General features: G+C 43.8%; 1 protein-coding gene across 1 annotated transcript in view; it reads left to right on the forward strand.

Moving 5' to 3' along the window:
* The first annotated feature begins 5,615 nt into the window (after positions 1-5,615).
* The window catches only part of SRD5A2 (steroid 5 alpha-reductase 2), a 106,703-nt gene continuing 93,884 nt past the window's right edge, over positions 5,616-18,434 (forward strand). The window contains exons 1-2 of the mRNA XM_089327775.1: positions 5,616-5,755; positions 6,258-6,449. Coding sequence (XP_089183901.1) covers positions 6,373-6,449 — 77 coding nt within the window. The 5' untranslated portion in view covers positions 5,616-5,755; positions 6,258-6,372. The remainder of the gene's footprint in view (positions 5,756-6,257; positions 6,450-18,434) is intronic.

Consider the following 18,434-nt stretch of genomic DNA (forward strand, 5'->3'; position numbering starts at 1 on the left):
CCCCACAGTGCTCTTGTACTTCTAATTCCATCTTGATGGCTGCTTCTTGGTGAACCTGGATTAATCAACACAGCCTCTCGTTTGTACACATTGTCCTATAGAAGCCACACAAGTAGCGTCCAGGTGGTCCCTCTAATTCAGGTTTCTGAGAGGCGTCACCGTGGGGCACACAGCCCCATCAGCTCAGGTGAGGCTCCTGTCCTGGAGACTTTCTTATACGTTCAATGGATCTGAGACTCAGCCTTCTGTGGGATACGTAGAGACCAGGAGCTAGAGCTGGTGGCAGAGCCAGCTACAGAAGAAGGAAGCAGCCTTGGCAGGTGGAGCTCCATACCTTGGGAGGCTGGGCAGCAAGATTTGGTGAGAGGGAGGCCAGAGGTCCAGGTAGTCAGACAGGGAAGTTTAGCAACCAGAGGAAGACGGCATCCTGGAAGATGGCTGAGGTCAGAGGCCAGATAAAATGCGCCCTCACGCTTAGGAATGAGATCAAACCTAAGACTCTAAAGGCAAGAGACAGTGTTGCTGTCTGGTCCCAGGGAAACCGGGCCATATTTGGGAGAAACTGGACACAGGTTGGAGCAGGATTCTGGCCACTGGCTCTGTGCTGCGTCCTTGGTCCCACTGCCTTGGGACAGGGCTCCTGGATGTCCCCCTGACTGGCAGAGAGGTTATAATTGGAGCCTAGGGTAGGAGGAACCTCAAGAGTAGAGGATGTTGGGGGGGGGGTGCCCAGGTATAGAGCTGCCAGTACATGAGGGGAGAGTGGTAGGCACATCCTTAGGTAGCCGGCTGTGCTGTGAGCCAAGCGCGGCTGTGTGCTTTCTTCATGCACTTAGCAGTGGACCGTGTTAACATGAGGTTGCTTTGTGACAGTTGGCAGCCTGAGGTTTGCATTCTGATGGCTATGGCAGGCATATGACTGTTTTCCAGAGCTCAGTGATGGGCTCAGTCAGCCCTGCAGCAGCATTGTGAACTGGAAGAATCCGAAGGCCCTGGGCAGATGTTACAAGATCCTGGTGATGGCACTAATGGGAAATGTGGACACTTGAGAACCGATTGCTTTCTTTGGCTCTGAATTCCAATTTCTTTTCCAAATCCATCTTCAACCAAACTGCCACAAATGGGAAAACCGACAAGCTAAACCTCTTCCTGGGCTCAGGCTTACCAAATAGGTAAAAAGGTACAAACAGCCAAAAATCTGTAGAGAAGTGAGAAGTAGCCAAGCCTTTCATTAGGCAAATGCTGCTATGTCAATCCACAAATATATGGAGCTGGCTGAGAAGCAGCAGACCTGATATGGGAACTGGACGCGCTCCAAGGAGCACATGCATGCTGGCTGTAGACAGCAAGGTCAGCACACAGCAGGCCAGGCAGTGAGGAAGCCCGAGCTGGGGCTGGGGCAGACCCCGGCGAGTGCTGTTCCTCAGGTTTGCCTCCGTGGGAAAATCTCCCCCTCCCGGGGCAGGGTGGGGGTAGTTAAATATGCAGATTCCCAGACCACGTCCAGATAATGGCCACAGACTGCTTGTAGCAAGCATGTTTAGGAAACCATGCAGACGCAAGTGCATCTTGAATTAGGGAATTTGGCCTGCTGGCCCTCTTTCGAAGATTTTTTTTTCTCTGTTCTGGTGATTTCCACCCCTGATAGTACCTCAGTCCTTGTAACATATGGAGACTTGACCTTCATGGAAATGTATAATGTTATGACGTAAAACCTGGGGAAGGCAGTGTCAAGTAGCGACCATTTATTAGCTTCCGTGCTGGCATTTTGCCCCTGCGTTATCAGACTTATTTCTCACAGCAACTTCACCTAGGTCATCTCGTTTCCTTTTACAAAGGAGGAGAGTGAGGCTCACAGAAGTTAAGAAACTTCCCCCAAATCATGCATTTAGAAGAGACACAGCTAAAATGTATTTGAAGAGTCTTTGATTGACACTTTAACCTTACTACCTAAATATAAGATTCAGGGATTTCAAAAAGCTCATGGAAAAATGTGCTTAAAAGATGGTGAACATTTTCCATGGATTTTTTTTTGAAAACCATTGCTTTTGAGATCAGTGAGATATTTCATTTCTTTAGAAAAAAATTTTATTTCTATTTATTTGAAGGGAGGGGAAGAGAGAGAGGAAGGAAGGGAAGGTGGGGAGAGAGAGGGGGAGATTGATCAATCTTCCATCTATTGCTTCATTCCCCAAATGCTTGAAATAGCTGGGAATGGGCCTGGAGAAGCCAGGAGCCACAAGCTTCATACTGGCCTTCCACTTGAGAGGCAGAACTCAAGCACTGGAGCTGTCATCAGCTATATCCCAGAGTGCACATCGGCAGGAAGCAGGTTCCAAAGTGAAGGTGGGACACAATCCCAGATGTACTGACATGGGATGTGGGCATCCCAAATGGTGGCTTAATCCACTGTGCCACATCTCCGACCCTGTGACATTTCATTTTGAGGAGGAGAGAACTAAAGCATGAAGTCATCTGGAGAGTTATGGTGGGTCCAGGATAAAATGCCTGGACCCCTCTGTCGTGCTCTCCTGCATTTTTCCAAGCCCTGCAGGTGCATAACTGGGTTTGGAACTCATGCTCCTCCAAGCCCTAAGGAGGTGGCTTGCACAGAGCTCCTTAGCTGGGGGAGCCCCTGCATAGGTCTATAGCCTGGATGGGGTTACACACTTGTTGGCTAGCTTCACCAACAGGGCTGAAACCTGTGTCCCTCTGCCAAGATCTGACCTTTATATCAGCTGATTCTCATGTACCATTTCTCATATGTGAGAATGACTAAGAAATTCAGATCAGAGCAAGCACTCAGGAGTCGGTTCTTGTAGATGACTTTTTTTTAAGTTTCTCTTGAAATAGTTTTAGTAGTTGCCTGAGAAAACTTACCTTGTGCTCATTAATAAAGCAGGCGGGGGCAGGGAATGTGGCCAGGTGACTATGCAGGCAGCAGGAGCTCACGGCTGAGCAGGCTGTGTTCTTTGGCCTGGCAAACAAAGGCATGATTTGTGCCTGGCAGCCTCAGTGCCCTGGAGGGAGCAAGAGGGCGCGCGTTGTCGGAATCCATCCTGCAAGCTTGCAGTGCTTTCTTTTGTCCTCCCTGATTTTCTCCCTAGTAAATTCCTCTTCCTTCTGTAAAACTGAGTTCCAATTCTGCTTCACTCATACCCCTGTTTCTCAGCCTTCACATGGAGTCAGCTCCCATGTCTCCCACTCAGACATCCGGTTCTGACATCTCCCAGACTACTCCACTAAATGTTGCTTGGTTTGCTTTGCCTTCCATTTTGCTCTTAGCTACAAGATCAGAAGCTCTCAGAGCGCAGGAAATTCTACCTTGCCCCTCTTGGCTTCCTTCTCTGCAGAGCACAGTACCTTCCAGAGTCAGCATCCATCATTGAGGACCGCACAGTGGATCTCCAAAGGTGCATTAAAAGCTCCTCCCCGGCTTTCAGCCACCAGATTTCTGGATCCCTTCTGTCGGGAGGCTTCTGTGGCTAAACTCACAGCCCCCAGCCTCCCTGTATGCGGGAGACCTGTCACCAGTTGTCATTGTAGAGCCTGAGGCTGAGTGCCGGGGCACAGAGAGATCCTTTTTATTTTTTGGCCGAGATCTGTCTTGAAGCCTGGAAGAGTAACTCCTGTCCTCTGTTGCCTTGGGGTGCTGGGCTCTGGCTTGCTCTGGGGCTGACAGATGACTGTATTTCTGTGCCTGAGGCATCCTGCAAGGACCCTCACTGGCTGTGGAGCTGGCCTAGTTGAGGAGGAAGCAAAAATAGGCTGAAGCCCTCTGGTGGAAGGGGAAGGAAGGTACTTTCTTAGCTGTGCCTCTGGGCCAACAGGAGGAGCCTGAATGGAGTCCTGGGGAGAAGCTTGGGATGGGCTGTGAGGAAATGGAGAGGGCTTTAAGAGGAGTGCTGACATCAGAAGTGGTTTTCAGACAAGTGACCGTTTGCGGCAGCCAAAGAGAGAAAAGGTCTGGCTTTTCTAAGCAGTGGAGAGAACTCTTGCCTGTGAACTTGAGTGTGACCTGCAAAAGAGAACTACCGCACAAGGTTATAACCCTGAACCCTGAACCCTGAACCCAACTAATTTCCAAGTCCAATACTTTCATAATCAAGGCCCAGAGTCCCTTGTTTACTGAACAGTTGATTGCAGAGAGGGGTTAATGTGGGTAGAGGAGTGGAGAGAGAGATGAGTTGCCACTGGAACTCGTGCAAAAAGTTCTCCCACAGAGCCTGAGAAGGGGTCTCGGGGCTCCCCGCTTCTTGTCCCTGGGCAACAGGCATCATGGCCAGGGCAGATGTGGGCTGGAATGAGATGAGCCCAATTTCATTTAGCCTCACACATGTTCTGGGTATCTTGGGGATACCCAGTCCTGAATTTGATCTGGGGTCATCTGGCTGTGTTACACCCACACTTGTGCTGGGTCCCACCTCTTTCCCTTAGGATCACTTGAAGTTGTCAATCCAGGTTTGAAGATCAGGATTGGAGTCTTAGAGGTTTTCCCATGGTTGAGTAGGAAAAACGCCTTTCTAGTGATCAGACCCTGTTTCTTCTTTCCTTCCCTGGCAGGGTCCAGCACTAGTCCCAGGCCCCAGGGTGCTCTGCTGGGGACCCTGCAGCTCAGGTGACAGCCATGTTAGTCCCATGGACTTCTCACAGGCTCTTGGAGAAAGAAAGAGAGGACCACAGTTATCCCTGTAAGCAGAGAGCACAGAGAAAGGTTAAGAGTGGAGGTGGATGGGGCTGGCGCTGTGGCATAGCAGGTTAAACCCTAGCCTGCAGTGCTGGCATCCCATATGGGCAGTCATTCAAGTCCTGGCTGCTCCACTTCTGATCCAGCTCCCTGCTAATGCACCTGGGAAAGCAGCAGAAGATGGCCCAAGTGGTTGGGCCCCTGACATCCACGTGGGAGACCTGGAAGAAGCTCCTGGTTCCCGACTTTGGCCTGGCCCAGCTACAGCCATTGCAGCCATTTGGGGAGTGAACCAGCAGATGGACAATCTCTCTCTCTCTCTATTTACCTCTCCCTGTAACTCTTTCAAAATAAATAAAAATAAATCTTAAAAAAAAAAGAGTAGACGTGAGAGGTGGATATGATTGTTCTATTAATTTACTGAAATGGGGATTTTATATATGGAGCGTTTATGAAAGGTTGGCTCAAATTTAGAATTGGAAGTGCCCATGTTGTGGGGCGGGGAGTTACGCTCCCACTTGTAATGACAGCATCCTATAGGAATACTGGTTTGAATCCCAGCTGCTCCACTTCCCATCCAGCCCCCTGCTAATGTGCCTGGGGAAATAGCAGAAGATGGCCCAGGTGGTTGGGCTCCTGCCCCTGTGAGACCTAGATGGATTTCCTGGCTCCTGGCTTTGGTCTGGCATAACCCCAGCTGTTGTGGCTTTTTGCAGAGTGAATCAGCAGATAGACGATTTCTTTGTCTGTTCCTTCCCCTCTCTCACGCACTGTCCCTTTCAAATAAATAAAATAAATCTTTTTTGAAAAAACATTGCAACATTCAAGGACAAGTGGAACATGTTGTATTAGAAACTGGGTTTCCTTGGGTCACAGTGTCACCAGACTCCTAGTGCTCTAATGACACCTACTTTACCCTGAAGGATTCAGAGAATGACTACTGACTATGGGAACTTGCTGGCTGTGCCCGTGGGCACCACAGTGACAGCTTTGTGACGTCTCAAGTCCGGTTCCAGGAGTGACGATAAGCAGAACATCAGCGTAAAGCTTCCTGCCATCGTGTCTCAGGTCAGCTGCTACTCAGAGAGGAGAGAACTGAGTCATAGCCTCCCCAAGCGAGCAGGGATGGCCGTTGCTGGGGAGCCTTGGCTTCTCACCTGACCAAACCGCATTTGAGCACCTCCTCCTGGGTCTGTGCTCTCAACTTCTTGTTCCCTGGGAGACTGTTCCAGAATGCTCTGAGCATCAAAAGATGGGTGAAGGTCAGTAAAGCACAGTGCCCGCGTGGCATGGGCCCAGGGCAATCGTCACAGACAGGCCCGCCATCCCTTGCAGGCTGCCAGCATGCACTCTTTTCCCTGGACACAATTTAGTTAGCTATCCCCAGTCTCCCGGCAACCCTGCTTGAATTGCGGTTGTTACAGTGCACTAACTGGGAGGGACGGCATGGAGGGCACATTGTGCTGCTAGCATCAAGCTGGGTGGGCCATTCTGCCACTTCTTTCACAGTGTGTTGAGGGTTCGTTATGGAGCCCATCTTACTCACTTGTATTGCCTCCTCCTCTCCCAGGGGTACACTCATGTGACATTCAAAACAATGGGAAATTGGAAGAATTGACAACAAAGAGGAAAGCACAAGAAACAGGAAGTGATAACACCGGAAATGAAATTTGAAGAGAGCGTGAATGGGGTCATGGAAGGTGGCTGGCTGTGCCAGCGTTGTCACGGCTGCCATCCATGAGACACAAGCTATGAGTCCCAGGTAAGAATCTCACTCTCTTATGAGATGAGAGGAAGACAAGCACTAGTCTAACTTGGCTTGGTAAGGATTTTTTTTTTTTTACAAAGACACACAGTGTTTCAATTTTCAGTATTTCTAAGATTTTTAAATTACTGTGTACTAAATAAATAAATAAATATTTCTTTTCCTATGCCTTTATACCAACAGAGTTTGTAATGTCTTGGCAATCATTTTTAAAGGTCACATAACAATTGTAATTTTGTCACTGATGATTAAAATTGCTTGTGTGAGTTCAGCATCCACAATTATTGTATTTTATTTTTACAGAGGGAGACAGAGAAAAGGAGGGGGAGGGAGATGGAGGAGAAGGAGAGGTAGAGATAAGGTGGTGGGGGGAGGGGAGGCAGTGGGGAAGAGGGAGGGAGAGGGAGAGATGTTCCATCTGCTAGCTTACTTCCCAAATGGCCACATCAGCCGGCGAGGCCAGGCTGTTCCAGGAGCCAGGAACTCCATCTTGGTCTTCCACATGGGTGGTGGAAACTCAAGTACTTGAGCCATCATTTGCTACCTCCCGGATGCGTTAGTCTGCTTTGGAAGTGTGGAGTAGCTGAGATGTGGACCAGGCCCTCAGATGTGGGATGTGGGGGTCCCCCGTGGCAGCTTTACCTGCTGTGTGACAGCACCCACCTCCCCAGTTGTTTTTAAGGTCTCACACAGCTGTGCAGTGTGAGGGCTACACACAAAAATACACACACGCACACATCCCACTGTGAGTGACTTGCGATCATTTTGCTTGGATATTTTGCATGCATGTCGGGAGAGCTTGGGCTACACATTTCATGCTGTGATGACCTTATTAGGTTTCGTAACCACTGTTGATTTGGACTCACAAGTTGGGAAATATTTCCGTGTTTCCTGTTTTCCGAAAGTGATTGCATGTATGATTGGTGAATTTACCAAAGATGCTATCTTTTCACAGAGATTCCTTCTTGGGATAGTTTCAAATAAAAAGGTCAATTTCTTTAATGGAAAGTTTAGTTTTGATGAGCTTTGATTTTCTAGTAATATGTCATCTGAAAAGTTGAAGTTGATATAAATTCATCTTTCTTATCCTTTCACTATGATTTTATATTTATAAAAACTTTAGAGATTTCTCATTTTACATTCATGCTATTGATAATTTGTGCCACCACTCTCAATCTTTTTTCATGAGTTTTGTTAGGGGTTTATCAATTTCATTAAATTAAAAGTAACAAGCTTTGGTTTCTTTCTTTCTTTTTTTTAAGATTTATTTTATTTATTTGAAAGACAGAGTTACAGAGAGGCAGAAGCAGACAGAGAGATCTTCTATCTGCTGGTTCACTCCCCAGATGGCCCCAATGGCTGGAGCTGGGCCGATCCAAAGCCAGGAGCCAGGAGCTTCTTCTGGGTCTCCCACATGGGTGTAGTGGCCCAAGGACTTGGGCCATCTTCCACTGCTTTCCCAGGCCATAGCAGAGAGCTGTATCAGAAGTGGAGCAGCCGGGACTAGAATCGGTGCCCATATGGGCTTCAGGCCAGGGCTTTAACCCGCTGCGCCACAGTGCTGGCCCCTGTTTTCTTCCTTTGGAGGATTGTTTTCTGTTTCATTAATGTCTTCTCTTCTCTTTACAAATTTCTTTTTATTCTTTTGTACTAAATTTACCATTTTTTCTGATCTATTGAGTCTGATATTTTAGTTATTGGTTCCCTGTTTTTCTTCTTCCATAATTTATACGTTCAATGTAGTAGATTCTCCTGTAAGCATGGCTGTAGTTGTGTTGACCAGTTTTCATGACATTTTTATTAACACTATGTCTCAGAATACTTTCTAATTTCCTTTGACCCATAGATTATTTAGAGATATTACTGCTTTACTTTTGGAGGATTCGCCAGTTATTATTTTGATGTTGATTTCTAGCTTAATTCTTATGATGATTTTACTATAATTAGTAAAATGAGGAATTTTGTCTTTTCCAATTTGCTGAGGCTGATTTGAATTGTGTCCTTCAAAAGATATTGAAATCCTCATCCTTAGCACCTGTTACTGGGACTTTATTTGGAAATAGGGTCTTTGCAGATGAGAAGTTAATATGAAGTCACTGGATGGTCCATTTCCATTATACCTATGCTTTTATAAAAAGGGAGATTTGGGAGAGAGGTACATTAAAGTCTCTCTAATTTTGTATTTGCTTTTGATTCTGTCACTTTTTGCTTCACTTATTTTAAGCTATGTTATTAGATGCAAACATATTTAAGATTGTTATATCCTACTAGAAAACCAGCTCATTTATCATGAGATATTCCTTTTTTCTCCAGTAATGTTTCTTGTTTTCCAGTGCACTTTGTATGTTACTGTAGTTTCAACAACCTTTTTGAGTGAGTGTGTAATGTAGTATTTCTTTCCCCATCTCTTTACTTTTAATCTTTCTTGCTTGCTTCTTGCTTACTTGCTTTCTTGACAGGCAGAGTGGACAGTGAGAGAGAGAGACAGAGAGAAAGGTCTTCCTTTTCCGTTGGTTCACCCCCCAGTGGCTGCTGCGGCCGGCGTACTGTGGCTGGCGCACTGTGCTGATCCGAAGCCAGGAGCCAGGTGCTTCCTCCTGGTCTCCCATGCGGGTGCAGGGCCCAAGGACCTGGGCCATCCTCCATTGCACTCCTGGGCCACAGCAGAGAACTGGACAGAATCCGGCGCCCTGACCAGGGCTAGAACTCAGTGTGCCAGCGCCGCAGGCAGAGGATTAGCCTATTGAGCCGCAGCACCGGCCTACTTTTAATATTTCTGAGACTCCATAGTCATGTGTCTTTTAAGTGACAGATTAAAAAAGATCTATTCTGACCTTCTTTATATTTTTCTTCTAAATTTTTTTATTTTCATTTCATTTGAGGAAGGGGAGGGGGGTCTTCCATCTACTGGTTTACTTCCCAAATGCCCACAATAGGGCTGGGCCAGGCCGAATCCAGAAACTTGGAACTCCATCTGGTTCTGTTGCATGGTTGGCAGGGACCCAAGTACTTGAGCCATCATCATACCCAGCAGGATTCTGGGTCGGAAGCAGAAGAGCCAAGACAAACCAGGCACACGGATAAGGGATGTGGGTGTCCCAAGCAGCAAGTTAACTATTAAGCCAAATGTCTACCCCAGGACCTTCTTTGTCTTTTAACTGGAGATAAGTTTAGGTTTATATCTACTGCTTTGCTGTTTGGACACCTATGTGTTTTTTTCTTTTATCTTTGCTTCTTTCTTAGACTACCTTTTTTTTTTTTTTAGAATTTATTTCATCTCACCATTTAAAAATTTGTTAGTATATATCCTTTTTTAAAAAAAGATTTATTTATTTATTTGAAAGGCAGAGTTACAGAGAGACGGAGGTAGAGAGAGAGAAAGATCTTCAATCTGCGGGTTCACTCCCCAGTGGGCTGCAACAGTTGAAGCTGTGCCATTCAGAAGCCAGGAGCCAGGAACTTCCTCCAGGTCTCCCACACAGGTGCAGAGGCCCAAATACTTGAATCATCCTCCACTGCTTTCCCAGGCCATAGCAGAGAGCTGGGTTGGAAGTGGAGCAGCCAGGACTAGAATTGGCACCCATATGGGATGCCAGCACTGCAGGTGGCGGCTTTACCCACTACGCCACAGCACCGGCCCAGTATATGTTCTTTTAATAATATTTTAGTTGTTACTATAAAGATTACAACATATGTATTAGGAATGTTTGGGAAAAACAAATGAGAGAGAGAGAGAGAGAGGAAGGAAGGGAGAGGGAGAGGGAGAGGGAGAGGGAGAGAGAGAGAGAGAGAGAGAGAGAGAGAGAGATTGTTTTAAGGAATTGGGTCACATGATGGTAGGGTAGAGTGTAGAACCTGAAGGCAGGCTGGTAGTCTGAGTCCACATGCAGTCTTCTGGCAGAATTCCTTCTCTTGGGGGAGGTCAGTCTTTGATCTATCAAGGCATTAAACTGATTGCATGAAGCCCACCCACATTATGGGGAATAATTGGCTTCATTCAGTGTCCATTGACTTGGCTCCAAAACACCTGCACAGACACCTCCAGAAAAACGTTTGATCGAGTATCTGGACACGGTGGCCCAGCCAAATGGGCTCATAAAATGAGCCATCACACATGCATCCTTGGCTTGCCACACTCTAATATAACTGATTAGGTTTATCAGTTCATTCTATTCTACCCCTTCCTGCCTTTGCATTTTTGCCATTCCACACCCCGTTTCTCTGTATATTTTCAACCTTAGAAGTTCAAGTCTTAGTAAGGAAGTGTCAGTGTTGGTCACTAATGTGCAGCTCTCCCTAGCTGGCATTGACTAAGGCATTGCTAAGTTTGTTCCTGTCAATTCACATCTGAAAAATCATCCTATCCATATGAACTTTATGCTTTGGTGTCCACTTTCGCTCCAGAAATTCTAACTTTAGACTTAGAAGTTAGCTAAGGGTACAGGTTTTGTTGAGAGCCATATTTACACATCACCTAGTGTTCACTGAAAGGGTTAAGCCTTGGGAGAGTCTGATCCTTTATTTGTTTCTTGGGTCAACTGAACTACCTGTAATTCACAATCCAGATACTTCAGTATGATTTTCTTTGTACCAAATAACACATAGGCAAGTTGCATAAAGTGTCCACTACAGTGAATGTAAGGAGAGAAATTTAACTACATGAATAGTAGGAGACTTCTGTACAATCTAAGACAAATCAAGTGGTAAAAATATATACAGCATCTGAAGAACACTAAAGCAAGTCTTATAGCTATTTTGAAACTTTACAATTTTTTTTTAACATTGTGCTGCATTTGCTTCAAATGTAGACATTACATACATGTACACATGTGCTATTTTTCTTGAAAACAGAGATATTAATACCACGGGGAAGAGATTCATGACAATGATCATGATTTTGGGAAAGAATAGTGTATTGTCATTTTCATGATATGATTCAATGAAGCAATATTTCTAACTAGATACCCAGTGACATCACATACACACAATTTTTATGCTCCATATTTTAGCTTCCACAAATAAGAGAGAACATCATATTTGTCTTTCCAGTTTGGTTTATTCAGTTAGCATAATGATGTCAGTCCCATCCATTTTGTTGAAAATGTCAGGGATTCATCCTTTTTTATGGCTGAGTAATATTCCACTATGTATATATAAAACACATTTTCTTTATCTAATCATCAGTTGATAGACATCGAGGTTGGTTCTATATCTATGCTATTGTGAATTAAGCTGCTATAAAAATGGGAGTGCAGGTAGTTCTTTCCTATACTGATTTTATTTCCTTGGACATATTCCCAGGAATGGGGTACCTGGGTCATGTGGTAGGGTAGATCTGTGTTTAGTATCCTAAGGAAACTCCATACTCTTCCTTAATAGCTGTACCAGTTTGTATTCCCACCAACCATGTATTAGGGTACCCTTTTCTGTACAACCTTACCTGAATTTGCTATTTTTAAAATTTTCAATGGCAGCCATTCTAACTGGAATGAGGTGATACCTCGTTGTGCTTTTTATTAGCATTTCCCTGACAAATAGTGATCCAGACCATATTTTCAGGTCTTTTGGCCAATTGTATCTCATCTTTGAAAAATATGTCCTCATATCCTTTGTGCATTTATTAATTGGGTTGTTTGTTTTGTTGTTGTCGAGTTTCTCAAGCTCCATGTATAGTCTGGATGAGGCAGTATTGCTGTGCAGAAATTTCTTAGCGTGATGTAATCCCATTTGTCTATTTTTCCTTTTACTGCTTTGCGTAGGACAAGGTATTGCAACATTTCCCCTATGATTTTCTCTAATAATTTGATGATTTCTGGGCTTGAGTTTAGATCCTTGATCCATTGTAAATTAGTTTTTGTATAGGGTGTAAGGTAGGGGTCTTACTGCAAATTTCTGCACGTGGAAATCCAATTTTCCCAACAATATTGTTAAAGAGACTGTCCTTTCTCCAGGGAATGATTTTAGCTCATGTTCAAAGATTATTTTGTGGGGCCGGTGCTGTGGCGCAGCAGGTTAATGCCCTGGCCTGAAGCACTGGCATCCCATATGGGCACCAGTTCAAGTCCTGGCTGCTCCACTTCTGATCCAGCTCTCTGCTATGGCCTAGGAAAACAATAGAAGATGGCCCAAGTCCTTGGGCTCCTGCACCCACATGGGAAACCAGGAAGAAGCTCCTGGCTCCTGGCTTCGGATCGGCGCAGCTCCGGCTGTTTCAGCCAATTGGAGAGGGAACCAATGGATAGAAGACCTCTTTCTCTCTCTGCCTCTCCTCTCTCTGTGTAACTCTGGCTTTCAAATAAATAAATAAATATTTTTTTAAAAGATTATTTTGTTGTAGATGCATGGGTTAATTTCTGAGATTTCTGTTTCCTTTCATTGGACTACATCTCTAGTTTTGTACCAGCACCAGGTGTTTTTTTTTTTTTTTTTTTTTAACAGTCTTGTAGTTTGATTGAAATCTGGTATTGTGATGCCTCCAGGTTTGTTTTTATTGTTTGATTGCTTTGGCTATTTGGGATCTTTTGTGTTTCCATATGAATTTTAGGGTTGCTTTTTCTAGTTCTGTGAAAAATGTCCTTGGGATTTTCATTGGGATTTCACTGAATCTATAAATTACTTTGGGTAGTATGGACATTTTGATGTTATTAATTCTTCCAATCCATAAACATGGGAGTTTATTTTTCTATTTTTGATATCTTCTATTTCTTTCATTAATGGTTTATAATTTTAATGTAGAGATATTTCACATCCTTAGTTAAATTTATCCCAAAATACTTAATTTTTTTTTGGTGGCTATTGTGAATGGGACTGATCTTGTAAGTTCTTTCTTAGCCAGAACACTGTTGGTATATAAGAATATCATTGATTTTTGTGTGTTGATATTATATTCTTCAACTTTGCCGAATTCTCTTATGAATTCTGATAGTCTGTTAGTGGAGTCTTTTGGTTCCCCCACATAAAGGACCACGTCATCTGCAAACAGGGATAATTTGACTTCCTCCTCTCCAGTTTTTACACCTTTGATTTATTTTTCTTTCCTAATAGCTTTGCCTAAAACTTCCAGAACTATATATTTTTTTTATTTTTATTTTTTTTTATTTTTTTTTTTTTGACAGGCAGAGTGGACAGTGAGAGAGAGAGACAGAGAGAGAAAGGTCTTCCTTTGCCGTTGGTTCACCCTCCAATGGCCGCCGCTGCAGCCGGCGCACCGCGCTGATCCGATGGCAGGAGCCAGGATCCAGGTGCTTTTCCTGGTCTCCCATGGGGTGCAGGGCCCAAGCACCTGGGCCATCCTCCACTGCACTCCCTGGCCATAGCAGAGAGCTGGCCTGGAAGAGGGGCAACCGGGACAGAATCCGGCGCCCCGACCGGGACTAGAACCCGGTGTGCCGGCGCCGCAAGGTGGAGGATTAGCCTATTGAGCCACGGCGCTGGCCCCAGAACTATATTGAATAATGGTGGTAAGAGTGGGCACCCTCATGGCTGAGGAAGAACTCCTAAGATCAATCCCATTCACAATAGCTACAAAACCAATCAAATACCTTGGAATAAACTTAACCAAGGACGTTAAAGATCTCTACAATGAAAATTACAAAACCTTAAAGAAAGAAATAGAAGAAGATACCAAAAAATGGAAAAGTCTTCCATACTCATGGATTGGAAGAATCAGTATCATCAAAATGTCCATTCTCCCAAAAGCAATTTATAGATTCAATGCAATACCAATCAAAATACTGAAGACATTCTTCTCAGATCTGGAAAAAATGATGCTGAAATTCATATGGAGACACAGGAGACCTTGCAGAGCTAAAGCAATCTTGTACAACAAAAACAAAGCTGGAGGCATCGCAATACCAGATTTCAGGACATACTACAGGGCAGTTGTTATCAAAACAGCATGGTGCTGGTACAGAAATAGATGGATAGGCCAATGGGACAGAATAGAAACAGCAGAAATCAATCCAAACATCTACAGCCAACTTATATTTGATCAAGGATCCAAAACCAATCCCTGGAGTAAGGACAGTCTATTCAATAAATGGTGCTGGGAAAACTGGATTTCCACATGCAGAATCACGAAGCAAGACCCCTACCTTTCACCTTACACAAAAATTCCCTCAACATGGATTAAAGATCTAAATCTACAACCCAACACCACCAAATTATTAGAGAGCATTGGAGAAACCCTGCAAGATATAGGTACCGGCAAAGACTTCCTAGAAAAGACCCCAGAAGCACAGGCAGTCAAAGCCAAAATTAACAATTGGGATTGCATCAAATTGAGAAGTTTCTGTACTGCAAAAGAAACAGTCAGGAAAGAGAAGAGGCAACCAACAGAATGGGAAAAAATATTTGCAAACTATGCAACAGATAAAGGGTTGATAACCAGAATCTACAAAGAAATCAAGAAACTCCACAACATCAAAACCAACAACCACTTAAGAGATGGGCCAAGGACCTCAATAGACTTTTTCAAAAGAAGAAATCCAAATGGCCAACAGGCACATGAAAAAATGTTCAAGATCACTAGCAATCAGGGAAATGCAAATCAAAACCACAATGAGGTTTCACCTCACCCTGGTTAGAATGGCTCACATTCAGAAATCTACCAACAATAGATGCTGGAGAGGATGTGAGGAAAAAGGAACACTAACCCACTGTTGGTGGGAATGCAAACTGGGTAAGCCACTATGGAAGTCAGTTTGGAGATTCCTCAGAAACCTGAATATAACCCTACCATACAACCCAGCCATCCCACACCTTGGAATTTACCCAAAGGAAATTAAATTGGCAAACAAAAAAGCTGTCTGCACATTAATGTTTATTGCAGCTCAATTCACAATAGCTAAGACCTGGAACCAACCCCAATGTCCATCAACAGTAGACTGGATAAAGAAATTATGGGGCATGTACTCTATAGAATACGATACAGCAGTCAAAAACAATGAAATCTGGTCATTTGCAACAAGATGGAGGAATCTGGAAAACATTATGCTGAGTGAAGTAAGCCAGTCCCAAAGGGACAAATATCATATATTCTCCCTGATTGGCGACAACTAACTGAGCACCAAAGGGGAAACCTGTTGAAGTGAAATGGACACTATGAGAAACAGTGACTTGATCAGCTCTTGTCCTGACTGTTGATGTGCAATGTAATACTTTATCCATTTTAGTATTTTTTTTTGTTCTAGTACGATTGGTTGAACTCTGTAATTAACACACAATTATTCCTAGGCATTTAAATTTTAACAGAAAAGTGATCCCTGTTAAATATAAGAGTGGGAATTAGAGAGGGAGGAGATGTACACTTTGGGACATGCTCAATCAGACTTGCCCCAAATTGTGGAGTTAGAAATGTGCCAGGGGATTCCAATACAATCCCATCAAGATGGCATGTACCAATACCATCTCACTAGTCCAAGTGATCAATTTCAGTTCACAGTTGATCACACTGATAGGTCTATGAGTCAAAGGGATTACACAAACAAGACTAGTGTCTGCTAATACTAACTGATAGAATCAAAAAGGGAGAGAATGATCCATCATGGGAAGTGGGATACACAGCAGACTCATAGAATGGCAGATGTCCTAAATAGCACTCTGGCCTCAGAATCAGCCCTTAAGGCATTCGGATCTGGCTGAAGAGCCCATGAGAGTATTTTAGGCATGGAAAGCCAAGACTTTGACTATGACCCTGTCAGAATAAGATCAAAGTCGGCGAACTCAAAAGGCTTCTGTAGCCTTGGCAACTCATGACTAGAGCCTAGGGAGATTACTGACGCTATAAACAAGAGTGTCAAATTGTTAAGTCAACAACAGGAGTCACTGTGTACTTACTTCTCATGTGGGATCTGTCCTTAATGTGTTGTCCAATGTGAAGTAATGCTATAACTAGTACTGAAACAGTATTTTACACTTTGTGTTTCTGTGTGGGTGCAAACTGATGAAATCTTTACTTAATATATACTAAATCGATCTGTATATAAAGATAATTGAAAATGAATCTTGATGTGAATGGAATGGGAGAGGGAGCGGGAGATGAGAGGGGTGCGAGTGGGAGGGAAATAATGGGGGGGCATTGTAATCCATAAACTGTACTTTGGAAATTTATATTTACTAAATAAAAAAAGTGGGCATCCTTGTTTGGTTCCTGATCTTAGTGAAAATGCTTCCAACTTTTTTTTATTCAATATGAGGCTGACTGTGGGTTTGTCACAAATTGTATTTATTGTGTTGAGGTATATTCCTTTACCAATTTTTATGATTTCTATCGGGAAATGATGTATTTTATCAAATGTTTTCTCTGTATCTATTGAGATAATCATGTAGTTTTATTCTTCCTTTGTTGATGTGATGTACCATGTTTCTTTACTTGCATATGTTGAATCATCTCTGTATCCCTAGGATGAATCCATTTGATCAGGGTGGATGATCTTCTTGATGTATTGTTGGATTTGATTTGCTAGTATTCTATTGAGGAGTTCTGCATCTATGTTCATCAGGGATACTGACCTGCAGTTCTCTTATTTGTTGTATCTTTGCCTAGCTTTGGAATTAAGGTAGTGCTGGCTTCATAGAACGAGTTTGGAAACATTCCCTCCCTTTCACTTATTTTGAATAGTTGAAGAAGAATGGGTATTCATTCTACCTTAAAAGTTTGGTAGAATTCAGAAAATCCTGGGGTTTTCTTTGCTGGGAGGCTCTTTATTACTGCTTCAATATCAGCCTTGGTTATTGCTCTATTCAGGTTTCCTATGTCTTCATGCCTCAAATTTGGGAAATTATACATATCCAGAAATTCTTCTAGATTTTCCAGAATATTGGTATATAGATTTTTGCAATAATTCCTAATGATTCTTTGTAGTTCTGTGGCATCCGTGGTAACATCTTGATTTTCAGCTCTTATTTTATTAATTAGGGTCTTCTCCTTTTTTTTGTTTATTTGAGCCAGTGGTTTATCAATTTTTCTTATTTTTTCAAAAAACCAGCTCTTCATTTTGTCCTTTGGTATAGCTTTTTAAATTTCTATTTTGTTTATTTCTTCTCTAATTTTTATTATTACTTTCCTTCTACTAATTTTGGATTTGGTTTATTCTTGTTTTTTCTAGTTCCTTGAGATGCACTGTTAGATTATTTATTTGATACCTTTCAAATTTTTAAAAGAGGTTTATTAGCCGGCGCCGTGGCTCAATAGGCTAATCCTCCACCTTGCGGCGCCGGCACACCGGGTTCTAGTCCCGGTTGGGGCGCCGGATTCTGTCCCGGTTGCCCCTCTTCCAGGCCAGCTCTCTGCTATGGCCAGGGAGTGCAGTGGAGGATGGTCCAGGTGCTTGGGCCCTGCACCCCATGGGAGACCAGGAAAAGCACCTGGCTCCTGGCTCCTGCCAGGATCAGCGCGGTGCGCCGGCTGCAGCGGCGGCCATTGGAGGGTGAACCAACGGCAAAGGAAGACCTTTCTCTCTGTCTCTCTCTCTCACTGTCCACTCTGCCTGTCAAAAAAAAAAAAAAAGAGGTTTATTTATTTATTTTAAAGTCAGAGTTGCACAGGGGTGGTGGAAGGAGGGAGAGAGGAAGGAAGGGAGGGAGGGAGGGAGGGAGAGAGGGAGGGAGGGAGAGAAAGTAAGAGAGAGAGAGGGAGGGAGAGAAAGAGGGAGAGAGAGAGATTGATAGATCTTCCATCCACTGGTTCATTCCCCAAGTGGCCACAATGGCCAGAACTGAGCCAGGCTGACCTAGGAGCCAAGAGCTTCAGCTGGGTCTCCCATGTAAGTGTCAGGGGTCCAAGCACTTGGCCACTTTTCACTGCCTTTCCCATTAACCAGGGAGCTGGATTGGAAGTGGAGCAGCCTGGATGTAAACCCATATGGGATACTGGCATCACTGGTGGTGGCTTAACCCACTATACCACAATGCCAGCCCCTCCTTTCCAATTTTTTTATTTAGTCACTTATTGGTATAAGCTTTCCTCTTAACACTGCTTTT

This window comes from Oryctolagus cuniculus, chromosome 2 (genome assembly GCF_051225735.1).
Source record: "Oryctolagus cuniculus isolate XC-2025 breed Fujian yellow rabbit chromosome 2, ASM5122573v1, whole genome shotgun sequence".
In the NCBI taxonomy this organism is placed as follows: Eukaryota; Metazoa; Chordata; class Mammalia; order Lagomorpha; family Leporidae; genus Oryctolagus; species Oryctolagus cuniculus.